The 25206-nt window shown below is 37.6% G+C and overlaps 1 protein-coding gene across 1 annotated transcript in view; it reads left to right on the top strand.

Moving 5' to 3' along the window:
• ST6GALNAC3 (ST6 N-acetylgalactosaminide alpha-2,6-sialyltransferase 3) overlaps positions 1-25206 on the top strand; it is a 626194-nt gene that overhangs the window by 371188 nt on the left and 229800 nt on the right. The window contains exon 3 of the mRNA XM_058303350.2: positions 20802-21211. Within this exon, the coding sequence (XP_058159333.1) occupies positions 20802-21211 (410 nt within the window). The remainder of the gene's footprint in view (positions 1-20801; positions 21212-25206) is intronic.

Below are 25206 nucleotides of genomic sequence, written 5' to 3'. Positions count from 1 at the left end.
TCAAGCAGTAGGATTGCCAAGTAATATGGTAATTCTATATTTAGCTTTCTGAGGAACCACCCAACTGTCTTCCACAGCGGCTGCACGATTTAAATTGCTACCAGCAATGAATGAGTGTTCTTATTTCTCCACAACCTCTCCAAAACTTGTTATTTTCCATTTTTTAATAGCAGCTGTTCTTTTGGGTGTGAAATGGTATCTCATTGTGGATTTTTTTTTATTAGAGAAGTTGTGGGCTTATAGAATAATCATGCATAAAATACAGGAAACCCATAACCATCCCACCACCACCTTGCATTGGTATGGAACATTTGTTATAATTGATGATAGCACTTTTTAAAATAAATGTCCTATTTTGTTTAACAGTAGTTACCTTTGTTATAATTGTTGAAAGATTAGTAAAATAGTACTATTAACTATGATACATAGTTTACATTGGATATATTTTCCCCATATACCATCCTATTATTAACACCTTGTATTAGTGTTATACATTATAATTCTTGAAAGAACATTCTTATTCTTATACTATTAACTATAGTCCATCAATCATCTACAATATACACATCCTCTAAACTGTCCCATGTTTGATCATATGTGACCTAAAGTTTCCCCTTTTAACCACATTCACCTATATAATTCAGTATTGTTAATTACATTCCCAATAATCTGCTACTATCACTATCATCTATTTCCAAACCTTTACAATCGCCCTAAATAGAAAGTCTGATCAAATTAAGCATCAACTCCCCATTCTCTAACACAAATCTATCCCCTGGTAACCTATATTTTAAATTCTAAGGCCAAGAGTTTGCTTATTATAATTAGTTCATGAAAGACATTCTAGTGGGTATGAAATGGTATCTCATTTTGGTTTTGGTTTGCATTTCCCTGATGGCTAATGATACTGAGCAGCTTTTCATGTCCTTTTTGGTCATCTGTATATCTTCTTTGGAGAGATGTCTATTCAAATCTTTTGCCAATTTTTAAATAGAATGTTTGTGGGTTTTTTGTTTTTATTTTTTGTTAAATTAAAGGATTTCTTCATATATTCTGGATATCAATCTTTATTGGAATGTGGCTTCCAAATATTTTCTCCCTTTATGTATGTAGGTTGTCATTTTACTTTCATAACAAAGTAATTTGATATTCAAAAGTTTTAAATTTTGGTGATGTCCCATTTATCTTTTTTTTTTTTCATTGCTTGTGCTTTGGATGTAAAATCTTAAGAAATCATTGCCAAATACAAGGTCCTAAAGATGTTTCCCTACATTTTCTTCCAGGAGTTTTAAAGTTCTGGCTCATATTTAGGTCTTCGATCCACTGAATTTTTTTTGTGTCAGGTGTAAGGTAGGGGTCCTTTCTTTTTTTGCAAAAGGAGATCTAGTTTTCCCACCACCATTTATTGGAGAGACTCTTCTTGCCCAGTTGAGTGGTCTTTGCTATCTTGTAAAAAATGAGTTAGCCATAAATGTGAAGGGTCATTTCTGAGCTCTCAATTTGATTCCATTGGTCTCTATATATCCTTATGCCAATACCATCCAGTTTTGGTTACTATGGCTTTGTAATAAATTTTAAGGTGGGACCTGTGCGCTCTCCAACTTTGTTCTTCTTCTTTGTCAAGATGGTTTGGGAAGCAGATTTGGCTCAAATGATAGAGCATCCACCTACCATATAGGAGGTCCAGGGTTTAAACCCAGGGCCTCTTGACCCATGTGATCAGCTGGCCCATGGGCAGTGCTGATGTGCACAAAGAGTGCTGTGCCATGCAGGGGTCTCACCTGTGTAGGGGAGCCCCATGCACCAGGATGCACCCTGCAAGGACAGCTGCCCCACGTGAAAAAAGTGCAACCTGCCCAGGAGCGGCACCACACACATAGAGAGCTGATGTAGCAAGATGATGCAATAAAAAGAGATACAGATTCCTGGTGCCGCTGACAAGAATGCAAGTGGACACAGAAGAACACACAGCAAATGGACACAGAGAGCAGACAACAGGGGTGGGGGGAAGGGAAGAGAAATAAATAGTAAATCTTTAAAAAAAAAAAAAGATGGTTTTGGCTGTTTAGCCTCCTTAACCTTCCATATAAATTTGATGATTGGCATTTCCTTTTCTGCAAAGAAGGTTGTTTGAATTTTGATTGGTTTTGATTTCTTTTAACAATGTTTGTAGTTTTCTGTTGACAAATTCTTTACATCATTGGTTAAATTTATTCCTAGATATTTAATTCTTTTCGTTGCTATTGAAAATGCAATTTTTAAATTTTCTTCTTCTGACTGGCTATTGTGTGTGTATAAAAAAACACTACTGATTTTTTTGGTGTTGATCATGTACCCTGACACTTTGCTTAATTCATGTATTAGCTTTGGGTGCTTTGTATAGATTTTTCAGAATTTTCCCTATATAGAATCATATCCCTGCAAATAGGGGAAGTTTTACTTCTTCCTTTCCAATTTGAATGACTTTTATTTCTTTTTCTTGTTTAATTGCACTGTCAAGGATTTTCAGTACCATGTTCAAGAACACTGGTGACAGTGAACATCCTTCTTTTGTTCCTAATCTTAGCGGGAAAGCTTTCAAGTAGCTCTCACCAATAAGTAGAATGTTAGCTGTGGGCTTCTCATATATGTCTTTTGTCATGTTAAGAAAGTTTCCATCTATTCCTGGAGTTCTAAGTGTTTTTATCAAGAAAGGCTCCTGGAGTTTGTAAAAGGTCTTTTCTTTATCAATTGAGATGATCGTTTGTTTTTTCCCTTCATTGTGTTAATGTGATGTATGACATTAATTGATTTTCTTATGTTGACCAACTGGCATACCAGGGATAAATCCCACATGATCATGGTGCATAAGTCTTCTAATATGTTGTTAGATTCAGTTTTATAGTACTTTTGTTGAAGATTTTTGTATCTATATTCATAATATATATTTGTCTGTAGTTTTCTTTTCTTGGGGTATCTTTTTCTGGTTTTTGTATGAGCGTGATATTGGCCTCATAGAATGTATTAGGGAATGTTCTCTCCTCTTCAACTTTTCAGAAGAATTTAAGCAGAATTGGAGTGAAGTCTTCTTGGAAAGTCTGGTAGAATACCCCTGTGAAGCCATCTGACCCTGAGCTTTTCTTTGTTAGGAGGTTTTTGATTACTTAGTCAATCTCTATGCTAGTAATTGTTTTTTCAATATCTTCTATTTCTTCTTGAATCAATGTAGGTATTTTGTGTGTGTCTTAGAATTTGTCCATTTAATCTAGTCTAATTTATTGGCATACAGTTGTTAATAATAACATCTTACATTCCTTTTTATTTCAGCTGGGTCAGTAGTAATGTCCCCTTTTCATTTCTGATTTTTGTTATTTGCATCTTCTCTCTTTTATTTTTTGTCAGTCTAGCTAAAGATTTGTCAATTTTATTGATATTTTCTAAGAACCAACATATGGTTTTGTTGACTCTTGCTATTGTGTTTTTTTTGGTTTCTATTTCATTTATCTCTGCTGTAATGTTTGTTATTTCCTTCATTTTGCTTGCTTAGTATTTAATTTGTTCTCCTTTTTCTAGTTCTTACAGTTTTGAGATTAAGCCTCTGATTTGAGATATTTTTTGCTATGTTTCATTCAGTATGTCCACATTCTGGTCTTCTTCCTTGGTGTTTCTGAATTTTTATCCTCTTCCTTGAATGGGTGGCCATTTCTTCTTTCTTTCTTTGTATTGTCACCTTTTATTGCACGCTTTACACTTTAATATTTTAAAATGTTACCTCTGAGATTTATTCCATCTGAGATGACTGTTTCTTGTTTTGTAACCAGCTGGTGGTAAGACAGAGATTTTCTAGAGCTTCAGCCCTCCTAACAGGATCAGCTACCTAAGGTGAGTGCCGTGTGCAGAGTTTTCTCTGTCTTTCTGCGTCTCTGTTTATCCTGTAATTTTGCTTATTAGTTGTTTTTAGTTCCCCTGTTTACAGGAGTTTGGTTGTCTCTTCTGTTTCCCAGTAGCAGTCCTTCATCTTCCGGTTGTTTGAGGCCAGCAGGCCTTTGTTCCAGACTATCTCTCTCTCTAGTTTCTTAAACTCCTTTCATTGTCTCAGGTTGCTTTCACCTGGAGGGCAGTTTCTGTGGGGAGTGACACACCAGAAAGGACTTGCCCAAGTCAGTCTTTCACAATTAATACTGGACCAGAGACCCTTGAAGGAGGCATGGACCAGCTCCCAAACGCCCTGGGGAGGGGATCAGAACGGGTTCGGAGAGGTTCTATGACAGCTCTCCAAAGCTGAGCTTTCCTGGCTGCACAACAAATGCAGCCTTGAGGAAGCATGGAGTCTTTACAGCTCCACTTTCACCGCCCCTGTGCTGGTCTAATGGAAACAGTGGCTACCTTCTGAGCCATGCCCCCAGTGATCTGAATTCTCTAATCAAAAGCCGTGATTGGTGTGCCCACCCCTTGTCTTGGGTAAGAGGATTCTTGTGTCCCTTTTTGTCACTGCCAAGCTAGCCAGGGGGCTGGACCGCATGGCAGCCTGCCTCAAGTATGTGGGATGGACACTGGTAACTGCAGCACGTAGAAAACAATTTACTGTTCTTTACCATAATTTATCATCTTCTTCTTCCTGCTCTTCCCTGGATGCTGTACAGTTTTCTTCTGGCCTCTGGAGTTTCAAAATGGTCGTTTCAGACAGTTCCTGCCTGTTTAACAGTTGTTTTGGTTGAAGGACTGAGTCCTGGTGCTGCCTGCTCTACCATGTTCACAGAATCCTACCCACACATTTCTTATTCAGTTGTTTTCCCTAGGTATTTTGCATTGCATTTGTTATTGTACATTAGATTTCTTTCCATTGCAGTTCTATTTATTTCTGAGGTTCTGTCATTGATTTTGTATCTGTGTTTTAGCTGGTTACCATTTTAAATTCCCTTATTAATTCTAATAGATTTTTTTGGTTGTGTTTTGTTTGCCAGGAAGACTGTCACATCATCTGCAAAAAATGATAATTTTTTCTCCTCTGTTCTAGTATTATTAAGCTCCATATCACTGGCCCAGGGGCTTCTGCTATCACATTGACCAGAATTTCCAGAACAATGTTACATAGTAACATTGATAGGGATAGGGCGGGTAGACCACACATTCATGTTCCTTCTTAGCCCAGAAGGTAATAAATACATGTATTTCAGTATTTCTAACTGTGTTCCTATCCAATTTCCCTTGAGCAGCTAATAAGTCAATGCTGCTCTGATAGGTTTCTGCTAAGTGTGATGTGGCTTTGGTTTCAGATAGATTTTTCTTTTCATTTTAAGAAAGCATCCTTCTCCTACTTGGTTTGCCAGGGCTTCTGTGAGAAATACTATACAATGTGTTGGCTTAAACAACAGAAATTTATTTTCTCACAATTTTGGAGGGTAGAAGTCCAAAATCAAGGTATTGTCAGGGCTTGTTTTATCTAGGATACTGACTGCCGTATTCTGGCAATTCTCTGTCACAGGGCAGTTTCTCCCTCCTTGTATCCGCGTCTCTGTTTTCTTCTGAGTTATGACTTTCTCTGACTTCTGGATTTTTCTGACTCACTCTGTCTGGAATTTCCTTTATATGTAAGGATCCAAGTATATAGATTACAGCCACCTGGATTCAATTTGACCTCATCTAAACAGGATTTTCAAATGAGGCCATACCTTAACTAATAATAACATCTTCAAAGGTTCAGTTAAAGGGCATTCTAAAAAACACTGCTCTGAATATTCTTGTACATGTATCCTAGTACATAAAAGAATGTATTTTTATAGGGTGTATAGCTGAGTTACTGAGTAATAGGTATATATATATTCATTTATATAGGATAATGCCACACTGTTTTCCATAGTGTTAATTAAGGTAACGTTTATGCTCCTGTCAGTTATTATATAAGATTTCCAGTTGCTATACATTCCCTTTTTTAAAAAATTATTTTTTATTGTGATAACACATATGTAACAAAATTTTGCCACTTTAACCATCTTTGCATATATAATTCAGTGGAATTTATTATATTTACAGTGCTGTGCTACCATTATCACCATCCATTACCAAAACTTATCCATCAACCCAAACAGAAGTTCTGTACCAGTGAAGCAATAACCCCAATGCCCTTAATCCTGATTTCGGGTAACTTCTGATTTATTTTACATCTCCATCAACTTGCTTATTGTAGATATTTCATATAAATGGAATTATACAATATTCCTACTTTTGTGTGTCTTATTTCACTTAGCTTACTATTTTCAGAATTCTTCCAGATTGTAGCATGATTCAGAACTTCATTTCCTTTTATGCTTGAATAGTATTCTAGTGTATATATATACTGCATTTTTAAATCCATTTATCTGTTGATGGACTCTTACTTTGCTTCTACCTTTGGCTTTTGTGAATAATACCGCTATGAATATCAGTATACAAGCATCTGTTTGAGTCTCTGCTTTCCATTCTTTGGGGTGTATACCTAAAAGTGGAATTGCTGGGTCATATGGTAATTCTGTTAACTTTTTGAGGAACCACCAAACTGTTCTCCACAGTGGGCTGCATGATTTTACATTCCTATCAGCCATTAGAGAGTTCCAATTTCTCCACATCCTCACCAACACGTCTTTTCTGTTTTTTTTTCAATAATAGCCATCCCAGTGGGTGTGACGTGGTTGTTTTTCCTTTTAACACTTGGTATTGTCGGACATTTTCATTTCAGGGGCTTGGTAGATGTGCAGTGGCATCTCATGGTGGTGTTAATTTGCATTTTCCTGATTACTGATGATAAGCATCTCTTCTTATGCTTACTTGCCATTTGGATTTCTTCTTTCATATAATGACTGAATGATTTATATCTAGAAATCCTACTAACTCTATTCTTACTTGTAACAAATTTGTAGATTCATTTAAATTTCCTACTTTTACCATCATATCATCTATGAATTTTTACAGTTGTGTTTCTTCTTTTGCAGTCCTTGTGTCTCTATTTTTTTTCCCTTTTCTTCCTATACTTGCTGGGATCTCATATAATATTGCATAGTAATGGTGACAGTGGAAATCATTTTCTTTTTCCCAATTTCAAAAAGAAAGCTTTCAAAAGTTTACCATTAATTATGACATATGCTATCAAATTGTTTTTTGTAGAAATACTTTATAGGTTAAGGAAATTTCCTTTTATTTTTGCTTAACTAAGAGTTTTTAATTATTAGTCAATGTTGAATTTTATCAAATTAATTTCTACATCAAATGTGATTATTATATGAGCATATGATTTTTACTAAGATCATATAATTTTATTCTAAAGTTTGCGTATAGTTTAATTGATTTATTTTTGTTTCCAACATTTTTATTTTGAAAAATTTCATCTGAGTTGTGAATTTCATTGAACACAATTTATACTCAAAATAACAACTGACAGACGGATGAACTATGATTATTCAGACGTAGATATTTGGCAGACATCGTCTCAAAGTTAATTTCAGTGAGGGAGGAGGATGTGGCTCAAATGATAAGGACTCCACCTGTTTAAACACAGCGATGGCAACATCTGCCTACCATATGGAAGGACCCGGGTTCAACCCCTGGGGCCTCCTGGTGAAAAAGAAGAGAAAGTGTGCCTGTGCAGTGAACCAGTGCCCACACAGTGAGCTGAATGCCCATGTTGTGAGCCGAGTGCCCACGTGAGTGCCCACATGGTGAGCCAAGTTCCCACATGGTAAACCAGGGCCCATGTGGCAAGCCAGGGCCCATGCAGTGAGCCGAGTGCCTGCACAGTGAGCCAAGTGCCTGTGCAGTGAGCTGAGTGCCCATGCAGTGAGCCAGTGCCTGCATGGCGAGCTGAGTGCCTGCACAGCAAGCCAAGTGCCCACACAGTGAGCCAGTGCCTGTGCAAGTGAGTCATGCAGCAATGATGCAACAAAAGAGAGACAGGGGAGAGTCAAGGTGAAGTGCAGAGAGACCAGGAACGGAGGAGGTGCGATTGACTGGGAACCTCCCTCCTCATCAGAGATTTCCAGGACCAAATCCCAGTGAATCCTAGAGGAGAAAGATGAGAGGACAAAAATAGAAACAGATACAGAAGATCACACAGCGAATGGACACAGCAAAAACAACAACAACAAACGAACAGCAGAGTAGGGGGAGGGGGAAGGGGAAATAAATCATTAAAAAAAGCTAGAGGCAAACAAAAACTGGATGATATATTTTTTTGAAGTTAATTAAGTGAGCCTGTCATTTCAAGAAGAAACAGACAACATTTTTAACCAATGACAAAAATTGAGATTTCAATTTTCTGGAGGGGAAGAAGGCAGAGACCTCTGCAGAGATTGGCAACAGCAGTAGCTGACATTGATGAGAAAGCACCTCTTATGGTGTCTTGAGTTGGAATTTTCACAACCTTGGAATTGTGAGCTTTTACCCCAAATAAATAACCTTTATAAAAGCCAAAATGTTTCTGGTACTTTGCATTGGCAGCCCTTTGGCAAACTAAAACACCATCTCTCTCCATGCTCTGTCTTTTCCTGGGACTCCAAGTAAATGTATTTTGGACCTTCTCATTTTATTCTTTGTGTCTCTTACCCTAACTTTTTTTCTTTTTAATTTTTTTGTTTTATTCAGAATCATTGCTTCTATCTTCTAGTTCTCCAATTCTTTTTTTTAATCTTTGTCTAATTTGCTTTCAAACCATTCACTGAATTGTTCTCTTATCAATTACAAAATTTCTAAATGACTCTTTTTCAAATGACTCTTTTATAATTCTCAGTTCCCTGCCACATATTCAAGTGTGGCTTTTATCTCCTTGCACATCATAAACACAGTTGTTTTAGTCTGTGTCCTGTAATTCCATATTTTGTGTACCTGTGGGACTATAGCTGTTGGTTCTCTCTGAAGATGCATTATCTCTTCTGTCTGTTTCATTCTGTATTCAATACTGTATTTGAAATTTATTTATATCAATGACTTAAGAATTAGAATAATAGTATCTTCCTGCAGAAATTTTTCCTCTGCTTTTCTGAGGTATCTAGAGTCATTAGCAGTCCAGGACCATTTAGGGCAATTACCAAAATTGAGGTTTTCAGAGCTATTCAATTGTTATGAAACAGGATGGCAACAGATTTTATAATCCTAGTTTATTTCTAGTCCAAAGTAACACTTAGAATATATCTTAGGAGTTCTAGTCCAAACTAGACATTGATTTACCCTTTTTAGAGTTCTACTTCTTCCACAGCAAAAGCAACCCTAAGTGCTAGATGTACCTCATAGAATCCAGTCTTCATCAGCTGGTAATTGCTCATTAGGTCTTTGCTGGTTTTAAGGAGATGATTTTTACATTTTGTCCAGCTCTTTTAGTTATCTTCCATGGGAAGGTTGGTCTGAATTACCTAAGTTAACATTAATGAAAAAAATTCTCACACTGGTACATTTTACAATAATGAATTTGAATCACCATTGTGCTCTGGTTTTGCATTTCAAAACTCAGAAGGAATGACTTGCAATACAAGCTTCTTTCCTGACACCTGTTCCAGATGAAATCATAGATCCTTAACTTGAAGTCTATGCAAGTCATATTTTTCTCCTTATTCCTAAAATAAGGATAGTCCAGGATATACATTATGAACATATTTCTCCTTGCCACCAGGGAATGTACATAAACCAAAGTATTATTATTCAGGGTTCTCCAGAGAAATAGAACTGATATCTCTTTCTATATATACTTGTATTATGAGATTTAGCATAGGACTTGACTCACATGACTGTAGGGATTGGCAAATCCAGATTCCATAGAGCAGACCATAAGTTGGGAACTCCAATGAAGGTTTCAATGAATTCACCAGGAAAAATTGGCTGACTGAAGTAGAGAGAGAAATTCTTATTTCTGACTGCTAAAACCATCACTTCTCTCTCTAAGGCCTTCAACTGATTGGATGAGATTTCTCCCATTGCTGAAGGCAATTTCCTTTGTTGATTGTAGATGTAATCAGCCACAGAGGCAATCAGTTTCCTGAAAATTTAAGTCCACAACACACCCTCACTGTAACAATTAGGCCAGTGCTTGTTTGACCAAACGGCTGGACACCATAAGCTAAATTGACTTATGAACTTAGCATTCACAGCCACTAAGACATTCAGGCTTCCTTATCTCTTCTACTTATTCATTTTGTCACCATTTCCTTTCTATTTCAGCTTGGAATCCATGTTTTCTAGTGCCCTTAATTATTTCTCACTTTGAACTTTCAGTACATCACTCACCCCAATCCCCAGCCCTAAATCAAGCCAGCTGGATTCTTTCTTCATTCCCGTTCCTCCTCTGTGCTCCTGAACATTACTGGGAAAAAATGCATAATGTTGCATTAGGTTCATAACCAATCTTTAATTTCTAAATTCCAACTGAGGCATTTTTAGCTATCAATCCTTAGTCAGCTTTCTTGTGCAAACCATTCTCTTTCTTGAAAGTTCCTCTCTTTCCTGATGCCCCCTTAACCTCACCTACAAGCACCCATACTTTCATAATTAATTCAGCAGCTTATTTTATAGAAATGTAAGGAAATCTTGGGTGAACTCTGATTGCAGCATTCTCTTTTAAGAGCCTCTCTTTCTCCACTCATTCTTAGTTTTTTCTTATCAGAAGTGCCTCTGCTTTTTCAAAGGCTACCTATACAACTGCGCTCTTAATTGTATTGACTCCTATCTTCTCTGTGTTCTCACTTCATCAGTGGGCCCCTCTCTTGTATTCTCAATCACTCCATTTCCACCAATCTCTTCCTCTTAAACTACAACCTACTAACATATCCCCTAGCATAGAGAACAAAACAAAAAACTATATTTAATAAATGTCAATAAATGCTCAATTTATACCAGCCTTAAATGCTGATAGAAATTCTCCATGGCAATTAAGAGAATTTATAAGATAACATAATTTTCCTTGCTTACAAAGCAAATTCTAGACAGAAAATTAAGAAAATCTCAGACTATGTAATTAACAATAACTTTGTGAGAAAAGTGCTTGGTACTACATGCAACCTTCTAGTATTTTCTCTCCTTGGTCTTCAAAACATCTGACTTATAGGGCTGGTTTCATGTGTAAGAACTGCTTGCCAAACTGGTAATATTTAATGGGTAACTGTAATGATTCCCTGTCCCAGCATTTTCTCCACTAGGGTTCCACGGATCCAAATTTGCTGTTTTCTATTCATCCATTTGGCCAGGCACAAGTTTCTCTTCTTTTAGCGCTGCTAATTCCTCTAAAACAATGTTTCTCAAACCTGGATTCCCACTGGAATTATTTGTGAAACTTTTGAAAAAACGACTCAGAGTTGTCTGATTTATTTGATTTAGGGTGGGGTACAGGCATTATTATTTTTCAGAGGCTCCCCTTGTCATTATAATTTTCATCTAGTTGAGAACAAGATCCCTAGAAGGTGAGTGACATGTTAAGATACTAATGTCATAGCCCGAATTGGTTTTCTTTCTTACTTTCTTTGTGTGAAACACCTAGATGGAATGTTAGCAATGAATCCTGGGCTCATCTTCCTGAATGTAGAGGAAAATAATCCATATGTAAGTTGGCTATAAAGTTAGCTAAATTTTGTTATGCCCTAATAGTGAATATATAAGTTACTCCCATTATTCAAGTCCACAGGAGAAAACTCCTTGGTTAGAGAAGACTTTCTATTTTTGCCTCCCAATCTAGAGAAAGCAAGCTCTTTGCCTATGGAATGCCGACACAATTATACATACAGATCTACTTCCCTCAAGGAACTTCCTAATAAAGGAGTCACTTCATCTATGGTAACTGTGAAGCATAGCTTTAGGTTGCCTGTTTTAGAATTATTTCTTGACATTAACATTTTTATGTGTCCCTACATTAAGTTTTATACTTGGATGTAATGCCACCAGGTAGGAATCAAAGTAAATGCCATATCCCAAATCCACAGAGAGTCACAGTCAAATTCTGGGTTATCAAATCTGTCTTTTTATGTGCTGTTCCTGTAGTGTGTGATTTATACACTCCATTTTTGAAAGCTGCATTCCTGGAAGATGCTGGTTTGTGGCAGGGTGAGGAAGTACATGTACGGCCTGGCTTGGCTGAATTGTGTTGCTTTCTTTCTAGAATAGTCTTAATTCTTTGCTCACAGTTAGAGGGCTGCTGAAAGTGACTCAGTATAGATGAAAACAGCTTGCTTAATCATTCCTGAAACATGGGAAAAATTAAAATACTTTTTTTTCTTTGTCAAGCAACAAAAACAATGCCAGATTGTTAATGCCTCTTTTGTACCTTACATTTGAAAGACCTCAAAAGAACATCAAGCAGAATAAAGGCAAAATCTATTCCCCAATGGTATCATTATACATGTTGAAGCCTCTAAAATTAAAACTCTAAAGACATTCAGGAAGAGTAGAGGAATAAGTGACAGCAAACTGAAGAGTGTATCTCTGGAGCTTTGTACAGCAGGCTTTGCTCAAATTCATTCAAATTGGATGATGAAAAGCAGAGGTCTCACTTGTTTCTACATTAAAGTAGTAAATTAGTGAGTGGTGAGCTGCTAATTGTTCTGTAAAGCATTTAAGATTCCAAGAGTGTCCCTTCCCCAGTTTTTTTAATTGCATTCTTATGGGTGAAATGAAAGCAACCATTAGAGTAGCATAAAACAATGTTTTTAATAATTTAGGCGGGTTCAATTCAAACACGATTTTCTTTCTGAAATATTTACCAAAGCTCCTGTTTTTATTTGAGATTGAGCAAGTTTCATTTTAGACTTCAAGACTTCAGATGGAAATTCCTTTTCAGTGTGGAGCTAAAGCAGGGAGGAAAATTAACAGGATCCTGTGTTGGGTTTCACCCCTGGCTGTTTCCACTCGCTTCCAAGGGCGCTGAATTACCAGGTTTGGTTAAATTTTACTTGAGGTTTTGGTGACCTTTTCTAATCCTGACTGTTCCATAATTTAATGTCTTGACCTTCGTTTCCATAGAGCCACCTTAGTGATAAATGCAGAGATTTAATAACTAGAACTAGTTGACAGGTGACCTTTCATACATGGTCGTTTCTCTTTGCTGGGGAAACCGTGCTGTTTTGCAGGTTTTAATTCACAGATTTTAACTACCTATTGTCTTGTCTATAAGCTTATTCAGATAGAAAAAATGAAGGTTAAATATTTCATTCTTCTTACTGATTAAAATATAAAGTGTTTTGCAGTTGCCTCAATGAATCATTCAAAAAGGATAGGGTGATCTATCAGGTTCATATCCAAAGAAGAGGGAGGGGAAGTTTTCCCAGGATAGTGATGAGGAGAGTGAACTATGACAGCACCTCAGTGAGGGTACCCTGTGTGTGTGTGTGTGTGTGTGTGTGTGTAAATTTGGAGCAGAGAAAGGGAAGACTTCTTCAACTATATGGACACTAGTTTTATATATATATTTTTTTTCTTTGTTTTTTAGAGAAGTTATGAACTTACAAAGCAATCATGCAAACATACAGAATTCCCATACAACGCCCTTCCACCAACACATTATATTGTTGTGGAACATTTGTTACAGATTTTGAGATAACAGCATCAGACTATTACTACCAATTATGGTCTATAGCATATATTTGGTGTATTTTTCCATACTCCCTATTATTAACACAGTACTTCTTTGACATCAATGTAAGAATATTATAATATTACTGTTAACTGTAGTCCATAGGTTATATTAATTGTATTTTTCCTATGCATCTCCATGGTAATGGTGATGTACATTTGTTCTAGTTCACAGAAAAACATTCTTGGGAGAATTGTGGTTAATAGTATATATAGGTACTAGTTTGAAGAGAAAAGTAACTCTGACTCAGTGACAGATAAAATTTGCCAGTCATGGTGAATGACTTCATTTTGGTCAGTTCCTCTTGTTTTGTTTTTTTAGTTAGGTGAATATCAGTTGGATATCTCATGATTAATCAGTTTTTGTAATCTATGTAAATAATATAGATTGTTGAAACACAGGCAGATTAAAGTTGACTAATTATAAAAATGTCACAAATTCATCAAGAACGCAAGAATTTCTGTATTTCCCTGTGCCTCATCATTTTTATGCCTATCAAATACTAATTAAAATAAAAATAGAAATAGGTGTGGCTGTAAAATGGCCTTCAGTGTAAGCATAGTATCCAAATAAGCAAGTGTCTTGGACTCTTCCTAAGTATGGAGAGGATGATATCCTAGGGAAGGGGTTCTTAACGTTTTTTGTTCCATGGACCCGTTTGCCAGTCAGGTGAAAACCAAGGACCCCTTATTAAGTCCACACTATACTGTGTATTACTTAATAAATATATCAGACCCACATCTACATGTCCCTACAAGAATAGTGTTTTTTTAAAATTTTCAATCTAAGCTCACAGACCCCCTGAAATCTTTCCACAGACCCCTTGGTGTCCATGGACCCCTGGTTAAGAACCCCTGCCCTAGAGTTAGAGGATGGCTTAGCAGTCTCCAGATAGCTTTGGCTCCTAAGGACTTGTAGGTTTCTAAAATGAATTCACCTCAGAGAGGTTTTCAGGTGAGAGGAGGAAAGGAATATTCCTTTCAGTCACAGAGACCAGCTTAGAAAATAAAATCATCTGCTGTGGCCCTTTTTTGTGCCCCTAGAATGGACAGTAATATTTTACTGCTTGAAAAAGAAACATGACCTCACTGCTGTAATAAAAAAACAGTTTGAAAAGCAAATTGAGTAAGAAGATGTGGAGGACCAACTTAAAATCAATAAAATTGATCATGACTAATTTATTTTTTTATTTTTTAAGATTTATTTATTTTTCTTATGCCCCCTCCCTCCCCCCATTGTGTGCTCTCTGTGTCCATTCGCTGTGTGTTCTTCTGTGTCTGCTTGTATTCTCATTAGGCTACTCCGGGAACTAATCCTGGGACCTTCTGGAGTAGGAGAGAGATGATCATTCTCTTGTGTCACCTCATCTCCCTGATCTGCTGCATCTCTTATTGTCTGTCCTCTGTGTCTCTTTTTGTTGCATCATCTTGCTGCACCAGCTCTCCACGTGGGCCAGCACTCTGCACAGGCCAGCACTCCACGTGGGCCAGCTCACCACACAGGCCAGCTTGCCTTCACCAGGAGGCCCTGGGCATTGAACCCTGGACCTCCTATATGGTAGACAGGAGGCAATTGCTTGAGCCACATCCACTTAGACTAAAATTTCAGTCATATTAAAACTAAAAATATTAAGAAAAAAATGTCCTCATACTTTCATATACCACTGCCAGAAAGGAGAGGTTAATTCCACTCATATTGAATCCCTAGCGTTCCTGAGGAGACTGTCATTAACTTAGGGGATTTGTGCCTATTTGGGAGATATTCTTGGCTATGAGCATGTTTAAAACATTAATATATAATTTAACAAATGTAAGTTTAATATAACACTGAGCAAGATTTGAGGTGTTTGCCTACATGTATATTAGGACTCATGTGCAAGTTATAATAAATATTTCTTTAATATCTTCCTTTTCTTAATACTGGTATATTGCATTTCATGAACGATAACAAATGCTCCTCCTTTTAACTAGAAAGATATCCAGTGTCCACTGCACAGCGTATTCATCTTAATTTCCTCAACTCTATATTGAGGATTAAAAACAAACTAACTTGAGGATTTATTATGAGAATTAAGTGGGTCAATATAATAAAGTACTGTACTTGATGGCTGGCATGTAATAGATGTTCAAATCACAGGGATATCAATAGATAAAATATACCCACCCAGATTCCCCTCTCCTTCTCTCGTCATCCCCTCACCCCACCCCCTAGGAAAGATTCCAGTATTTTTTTTCCTTATAAGGAGACAAAATGTCAAGATTCATTTTAGCAGAATGAAGAATTTAGAGGAATACCTTGTTTTTCTAGGTAATCCTGTAGGGCCTTTAAAATAGCATATGAATTGACCTTAGTTGATCATAGAATTCTCCTACACTGCCACACATAGAAAAGGGGCTAAACAAAAATTATTTGGTTATTTAATAAATATCACCAAATTCTTAACTCTCTTCAAGCTGGGTGTTTATAAACAAATATCCTAGTATAAATTTAGTATACTTTTGCAGAGGGAGAAAATACCCAAAGCAAAGATAGTGGTTCTTACTGTTAAAAAAAAAAAAAATCCTTGTTTTAGACCTGAAAAAAAAAAGGCAGAGTTTGACATTTGTGGGCTTTCTTTAACATAGAATACTTGCCCAGACAGGATGGACTAAGTATTTAAATATTTGTGGGGCCTGCCATTTTATAGATACAGCCTAAGCACAAACAAAATGTTTGGTTCTTACGTTTTTATTTGGTTTTGCTTTGTTTTGTTTTTTAGGAGGTACCCAGGATTGAACCCAGGACCTCTTACATGGGAAGCAGGTGCTTCCCATGAGCAGCATCTGCAGCCACTGAGCAACATCTGCTCCCCTTAGCTTTTATAGTTTGAGTATATAAGAGGCATAGATAAAGAGGTCAAGTTTATTTTAATGAAAAGAAACAGAATATAGAGACAAATCAACCAGAAACTAGCTTTCAAAATTAAGACTTGATAAAGTGGAACCAGATAAATCTCTCCAAAGGTCCCAGAAAATCCAGGGCCTCAATCCAGAAAGACTAACGGCTTACCAAAGCAGAACAGAGTGAGTGGAGATACATGGAAAAAATTTCCAAACGAGGCCTCAAACTCAAGAAACATCAGTGAGTTAAAGGAACAGCAGTACATTTTAACAAAAAAAGCAGAGATCAAAGGATACAATGAAAAAGCTAATAAAACTTGAGATAACTAGATAAGAGCAGCTCTTCTTGCCTAGGTATTTCTTACTTTTTATCATGGCTTAGTGCAGTTTGAAGGTGTCTTAAAAATATAATGAATCCCTTGGGCCTTAACAAGCACTGATTATGATTAGGGATATTTTATTCATCTAGCCTCGCACTTCCATCATGCTTTAAAGATCGTTTCTTTAAAGAGCAGTCAGTTATTGTGTTCTTTTGCATCTTCTGGTTCCTCACCCAGGAACTCAGAAAGCTGAGCAGAACTGTGACCAAGAAGTACATGCATGTAGGAGACTCTTAATGCTCTAGACGTGATAACTGTTCAAGGCCAAGTGAACTGTATAAAAGAAGGGGTAGTTTAAAGAAAGCCTTCTACCCTGAAAACCATTGCATTCAGAGCACTCTGCCCAATTACATATTTGTCACATAAACAAGAGGCTGTTGTTCCTAGCGTTTGCCCTCAAGTTGTTAGTCAGCTGCTGACCTCATAATCTGCACAGCTGCCGCATCACAATATGTTGTCATGAAACAGATTGTGATGTCTTAATTGATCACTTTCAGAGGTTACAATTGTCAAGTGAGACCAGGATGCTGATTCTTATTAGTTACATTAAGCCTTGTTACAGCAGAACCGGCTAATTCACTCTAATGACTAGGAAATCCAATGCAAATTGCTGCATTTTGTAGATAAGAACACATCCAAGCCTTCTTTCTTTCCTCCTTCTTCTTTTCATTTATTATTATTAATTTGTGGAGACCATACCCAACAAATGGTTTTAGTGCAGTGAAACAATTCAGAACAGTAACTGGACTGTAGCCTCCCTATGCATCTTGGTGATAAGTTGCAGTGTGCTGTATGACACACTTAATTTAAATCAGGCGTTGATTTGCATGGCTGTAAATGAGTTTGGAGGACTCAGTTAAGTACATTAGATGTCAAGCTCTATCACAAGTTACCTGGCAGGGAGTGTTCTTTCTTGTCAGCCATGACGAGGCAAGCTCCTGATGGGTGAGGAACGGTCATCCCCTTGTGCCTCCATTTGGCCATCAGTGAAGCCTTACTATGGCACCAGTCCACACAATCCCATTTCCAAGTCTCCTAATACATTCACCCACTTATTCTAACCTGGGCCCAGACCACCTGCCGTCACCTTAGTTCAGAAAACTCTCTGTGGCAGGGGTGATAAGGGAGCCTCTTTGATAGCAATTTTGAGACATCTTGTAAATAGACCTTTTACAAGGGAGCTTTTTGGAAACCCTTAATTTTGACTTTGTAAATAAAGAAATGCCTTTGTCACTCTAGCATATTTTATAGGTGCACAAGAAAAATTAAATCAAAGAAATACATTTGAATAACTTAATATTCTTGAGCAAAAAAATAAAAGGATTTTATAACTGTTAGCATCCAAAAGACAGCTTTGATGTTCATCAATGCACTTTTGTATAATAAAAAAAAATCAGATAATAGCTGAATGCCCAGTATTAGGCAAATAATTAGGTACATTATGATATATCCATTTAATGGAATATTGTGCACACATTAAAATATCTCTAAGGACTATTTACTGACATAATAGAAGGTTAATGATATGGAATTTAATTACAAAAAAAGAGGTTTTAGAAAGACGTTTGAGTAGTATTGTTATACAATTTGATGCTAGAGTCTGTTCAAGGAATCTCAACTCTAACAGGTCAGAAAATGAGCTCCTGCTCTTCCTTGCCCAGCCCTTCTCCTCCTGAAGCATTCTATTTCTTAAAGGCAGCTCCACTCTTTCAGCTATGTAGGCTAAAAATCTGAAATTATCCTTGACTCCTGCCTTGCTGTCACCTCCCACATTCAATCTGCTCCCTAATCCAATAGCTCTACCTTCAAAATATATCTAGAATTTGACCAACTTCACACCACCTCCACTGCTGCTCAAACGGGTCCAAGCCATCATGCCCTCTGGCCAGAGTTGAGGCAGTAGCCTGCTTTCCCTGTCTCTGCTCTTGCGTCATTTTTTGTTTTTTTGATCAATTTTCCACACAGCAGCCAAAGCTATTAAAATAGAAATCAGACCCTCCACTCCCCTGCTCATAGCCCTCCAAAGGCTCCCCATCTCATGCAGAGTGAAAGGCCTGCAGGGATATCTCCACTATCACCTCTCTGCCCTGATCCCTACTTGATGTCCTGGGCTCTGCCAGGCCATGCTACTCTCCTCGGTTCTCCTCTCCCACCTCGGGCCTTTTGCATTTGCATTTGCTTTTCCTCAGCAGGAATGCTTGCTTCCCAATTATCCACATGGCCAGCCCTTCTGATTTCATTCAAGTCTTCCCTCAAATATCATTTTCTTAATGAGGCCCTTCCCCCCAGCAATACACACACATGCACACATGCCCAGTACTTCCTATCCCCCTTACTTGCTTTGATTTTCTCTGTTTAGCACCTATCCTTATCTAATATATTATATGTTATACTGTTGTGTTTATCACCTTTCTCCATCCACTTGAAGGTAGGCTCTGGGAGGGGAGGGTTCTTGCTTTTATTGTTCAGAGTTGAATCTCCAACTCTTGGTACCTTGCTTAGCATGTATTAAGTGCTCAATCACTACTTTGAGTCCCTACCCCTGAAAGGATAGATGATCTGTTAGAGTTCAATTATGTGGGTAAATTTTCTAGGACACTTTTCCTCTCAATTTACCCATCTAGATTGTGTCACCTAGACTGATCTTGTTGATATGCTGCTTTATAGTGGTTTCTTCTGAATTGCTTTTCTCTTTTCATCTAAATCAACAATTCTAAATGAATTTAAAAAGCCCACTTCTTCCCTAACATTAAGTTCAGTGCTCAGGCTCCTAATAAATGAATTCAATTGCTTTGGTTTCCTACCCTAACCACTCTATACTGAGCTCCTATTGTCTTCCAGGGACTGCTGAGGAGTGGGGATAAAATGAAGAATGCAGACATAGATTCTGCTCTTACAGAGTTTGTGGTCTAGCCTCTAAAGAACCAGTAAATTAAAAGACCCTGCAGCAAGTGAAATATACACAATACTTAGTGTGAGAAGGTCCACTAACAAACAGACAAAGGAAAAGTCCAGGATCAAACGTTAGAGATCCAAAGTCCAGAATCTCATAGAAGGGAGACGAGACCTAAGTGATTAATAAAGCACAAAGCCTCTTATCACTGTTTTCAAAGATAGGGGGACTTTTCTTCATATGGAGGGAAAGAGCAAAAATAATTTGAGTTGCTGAGGAGAAAGCTATGGGTTTAGAGTTAGAAGATCTAGATTTGAATCTACCGTGACATCTTTATCATGTGCAAATCCTGAGAACTGATTCTTAACCTCTATGAGTCTCCATTATCCCATTGGTTAAAAAGGGGAGGGGGAAGGGAGTAGACTTGCTATAGAGACTAAGTACATATCTTCCCTGGGCTCTTAAAGAGGCCTTTGCTTATCCATCTAGAATAAATCCATCTATGCACAAAAGCCAGTTAACATGGTGACCAAAGCAAATTTTTTAAGGGTCTTGTAATTTTTTGCTAGTCTGGGATTCGTCTTAAGTAGTACTGGGTTCTGAAAAGATAACTCAATCAACTCATCATTTGCTGAACGCTTCTTATTTTTATCAACTGCTCCATAACCATTAATAGCTATATAAGTAAAATACAGAACCGATACCTGCGTATGTTTCTTTTGCATTTCTTTTCAGCCACTGTGCTTAATAAAGAGATCAAATCTTTCTGCGTTTCCTTATTTCATCTGCTGTTACAGTTCTGAATGTAGAATCACCATTCAGAGTGTAAAATAATTTAATTTTAAACCAATGCATGGGGATAGAAATTAAATTATTTAACAGTATATATTCACTTTGTTTATGGAAGCATGCCCATCACTTGATAACCTATGACAGTGACTGTAGGTCTGGTATATATTTTCAAAGATATTCATTTATCCAGAAATTCCACACAATATCTGAAATGTTTATATTCCCAGTAGAACTTGTTTGAAAAGCTGGGATTTACTAATTTACGTGTTCCTCCCCTTTGCTCTCTTTCTCATGTTTTTCAGCCTTTGCAACTGGACTGTGACCTTTGTGCCATAGTATCAAACTCCGGTCAGATGGTTGGCCAGAAGGTGGGCAAGGAGATAGATCGCTCCTCCTGCATTTGGAGAATGAACAATGCCCCCACCAAGGGCTATGAAGAAGATGTTGGCCGCATGACAATGATTCGCGTTGTGTCCCATACCAGCGTTCCCCTTTTACTAAAAAATCCTGATTATTTTTTCAAGGAAGCAAACACTACTATTTATGTTATATGGGGCCCTTTCCGCAATATGAGGAAAGATGGCAATGGCATCGTTTATAACATGTTGAAAAAGACGGTTGACATCTATCCAAATGCTCAGATTTACGTGACTACAGAGAAGCGCATGAGCTACTGTGATGGAGTTTTCAAGCAGGAGACTGGGAAAGATAGGTGAGTCCTCTACAAAACAGCCTTGTCTCTCATGCTGTGTTCCTTTGACACTGACCAAATGAACAGGGTTATTTTTCAAAGTAACGATTACATGTTTTTGACTATTACGATTACTTAACGAGCCAGAAGAGATGCCCCATTTATTCCACCTCCGCTGCCTTCTGTTCTCTCCATTTTGATTGGCTTAAGGCTCCAAAAACACTAGATGCATCCCCAAAAAGATATCTTTAGATCTTTTCTTATTTAGCTCAATTTGCCATCGATTAAACAGTGTTTTAGCTGAAAAAGGAAACACGCACATTTCTGTTTCAAAACATAGGAATGCTAAGGAACTTTAGGATTATGTGTTGACCTAAACTCTTCAGAAAATTGTGGCAACATTTCACCTGGGGCTGCAATAGCCTATCGATTCTCTTACAAGGTTACATTGCTTCTTGCAAGCAAATAGACCCTGTGATCTTAAATACTGTAAATTGGCATATAACATGTCAAGCAGAAAACCATTTTGAAATTATGCCTCATTTAAAATCATTGTCAGTTAGATTTTTTAAGAGAAATGAGGCTAAGAACCTTTCACTCAATTATCCAAAAACTAATTTGCATTTTTTTTATTCCATTCATTCCTTCCACAGGATTTTCTGTACCCCTCCTTCCCACTTCCCGTTCTTCAGGTCTACTGGCCTCATTTTTCTCTTTTCCCTACTTCTCCTCCTTCTTTTCTTTGCTCTTTTCCCCCCCTCTATCTCCCAATTAGTTCTACTGCCTGCCAGAGTTTTTCCTCTTTAGGAAGCCAAGCAAGATAATGGATAGAAGTAGAATTATAAGTCACTCAGTGTTGGTTCATATAACTAGCTGTGATAAAGATCTTCTGAAGGAAAATATTGAAACCAAAGGCTAAAGTTTTAAAGTATCTGTGAACTTTGCTTATCCATACAATACCAGGGATAAATTGAACATTGGCTATAATTCCAATGTAACAACTTGACTTCCTCAGAATATATGTCTTTCAGTATTCAGCAGTACCAAATCTAGGCATTTAAATATATAGTGGAGTGTGTTTGGGAGGGTAGTTTCTGATATCACCTGAGGTAATTTGAGTACTGACAATTATTGTAAAATCTTACCTGGACAGACTCTCCTATTGATTCTTTTTTTTTTTTTTTAGGATTTATTTATTTATTTATTTCTCTCCCCTATCCCCACCCCCACCCCGGTTGTCTGTTCTCTCTGTCTATTTGCTACGTCTTCTTTTTCCGCTACTGTTGTTGTCAGTGGCATGGGAATCTGTGTTTCTTTTTGTTGCGTCATCTTGTTGTGTCAGCTCTCCATGTGTGCAGCACCATTCCTGGGCAGGCTGCACTTTCTTTCGCACTGGGCAGCTCTCCTTACAGGGCGCACTCCTTGCGCGTGGGGCTCCCCTACGTGGGGACACCCCTGCGTGGCAGGGCACTCCTTGCGCACATCAGCGCTGTGCATGGGCCAGCTCCACACGGGTCAGGGAGGCCCGGGGTTTGAACCGCGGACCTCCCACGTGGTAGCCGGATGCCCTAACCACTGGGCGAAGTCTGCCGCCCCTATTGATTCTTGAGTTGACTTGAATTTTGCATTTTCTACCCTGAACACCAAAAATGCACATCTGCGTATGAAATGCAAGACAGAACTAGCTATAATATAATACTAGACATTTCTACTGCTAGAGTTAGCAAGAAGAACCCCAAAGGTTAGATTTGAATCAGTGCAGTATTAGATGTCCAACGGAGACAGGCAGTGGAGATAAAAGTATTTATTGTGTTTTAAAGAAATACTCTCATATGTAGCATGGTAATATGTAAAAATGCAATTCGCCAGGGGCTTCAGCAATTTCTGCTCTTTCACTAACCCAGAGCAGTGTAATTAATTATGTATATTTGGCTTTTCATTTGTCATAGTTGGCCTTCAGGTTATCCTCCAGTCATAACCATAAGCCCTAGCTTTATTAGGGTTTATATGAACATACTCTATAGAGAGAGTTTAAAAATAAAATCTTTATGATGTCAAACTGATACTCCCAATTCAAATTCAGGACTGCTGGATTTATTTTACTTCATCTATCTTACATCTGTTTCTTTCTATCATGCTGGTAGTCACATGTCCCAAAGTCACTAATGCCATTATTCTACTGCTTTATCCCACAACACACACACAACAGTCTTAGAATAAGAATAATAGTACAACCAGCAATATGATTACTATAAAAATCAAGAGAATATTGCATCAAAGAAGACATTTTAATGACAAGCATTCATGTTGGGGCCATGCTCACCAAGTGTGTATCAGCTGTATATATTCCTATGAAAGTTTTTAATATTTTCCCCCTAAGTAAACAGGAGTAAGTTAAGTGGTACACCATTGCTGGGATTGGTGGGAGTGGACAAGAAGGGGACTCCATTTGATTTTACTTTTAGGTACATTTATGTTTGTTGGTTTTCCTGCACTTGTTGGAAATTTTAGCAAGTACTCATTTTTATCATTGCATATTTAATGGAGAGATCATGTCGCCATTATGATGTATAATTTATAAAATTTAAAAAAAAGTGTTGCTAATAACGTGATACATGATGGGAAAATGATTAAATGCAGTTCCTCAAAGATATATTGGTCTTCTCAGCCTGCTTTGCTTCTTCAAATTTTCAAAATTATCTTGTAAAAATCTCCGCCCAATTTAAGGTAGGCATTTATTCATTTTTCCATTGCTTTATCTTTGTCTTGGGGGTTCTTTATTGAGGAAGCATGAAGTAGTTGACAAGTATAGTAGTACTACAAATAGTAGTCCACTGCTGAACTCCTTAGGATGAACTTAAACCAGCTGATAAATAGAATGGAATATCTTTACAAGGCAAATGAAATTTAATTTACTTTCTCATCAGTTACTGAATGAAATTGTGTGGCTTGTCAATTAGAGAAGGTGACCTTGTGGGAAGAACTGAGGAAAGGAGAGGTCTGCTTGCCCTTTCTTTCTTCATCTTCTGGGGCCCAGTTTTCTTTGCAATTCTAGATCATTTGGTCAGTGGTCACCTTTATATCTCACTTACCAAATATGTTTCTGGGAAATAAGAATTGTGAAATTTACAGCAACTTTCATTCCTTCCAGACATCTTTGGAATTAAAGGTCTTATATTTAGAAGAGTTTGGACAAAATGGATCTCTATTTTCTCTTCGATTGGTATGCAGAAATAATATTAGCCTGCTGACACTTACACATTTGCATTAATACATCTTAGGACTGAAATACCCTAGAGGTGCTGTAAGGCTGGCAGTGGCACATGGTGCTACACTCAACACTTTGAAGGCTGTGATTATGTGTGTGCCTGGCTACATATAGATGCAAAAGGAATGTTAACTCTCCTGGGGAAGCAATAGAGAGCCAATGTGAAATAGTCCACTTACCTGTGGGCGGGTGGGTGATTGCAGCTTATATTCTGCTTTAGAAATATGTTGGCAAATGCAGGCACATTATTTAATTAACTAATAATTGAGAAAGCTATAGTCCTCATTAAAAGAGCAAAGCTAATTTGGGACTGATAAAGGGCCCTGAGCTGCCCTAAATAGGTCTTAATTAGCTGGCACCAATGCGGGTCCGCCTTCAGGGATGGATGAAATTGATGAAAGCTAGCAGCAAATAGATCAATGTTTCAAGATGTTACTGCCTCAGGTGAAGAGATGAGAAAGGGAGGAAGTTACTTTTAAGGATCGTTTAAGAAACACCATGCACAAAAGTCACTTTTCATAAAACACTGACAAAATGCAAACTGGTTTGTAAATATCAAGATCTTTACCTGGCTTATCTTTGTCAGTGTGTCCTTCCATTCCCACTCTATCTTCAAGAGAGAAAAAGAAATCAATGATGTGTCTTTCCTTACTGCTTATGTGGTGTCAGTTTTATAATCTGGCTTGGGGTTTCAGTGCAGCCCACTATTTCAGTTTGGCCATTTTGAAAGTTTCTTGTGTTGTTCCAG

This window comes from Dasypus novemcinctus, chromosome 9 (assembly GCF_030445035.2).
Source record: "Dasypus novemcinctus isolate mDasNov1 chromosome 9, mDasNov1.1.hap2, whole genome shotgun sequence".
Taxonomy (NCBI): domain Eukaryota; kingdom Metazoa; phylum Chordata; class Mammalia; order Cingulata; family Dasypodidae; genus Dasypus; species Dasypus novemcinctus.
This window is presented reverse-complemented; position numbering and strand designations above follow the sequence as displayed.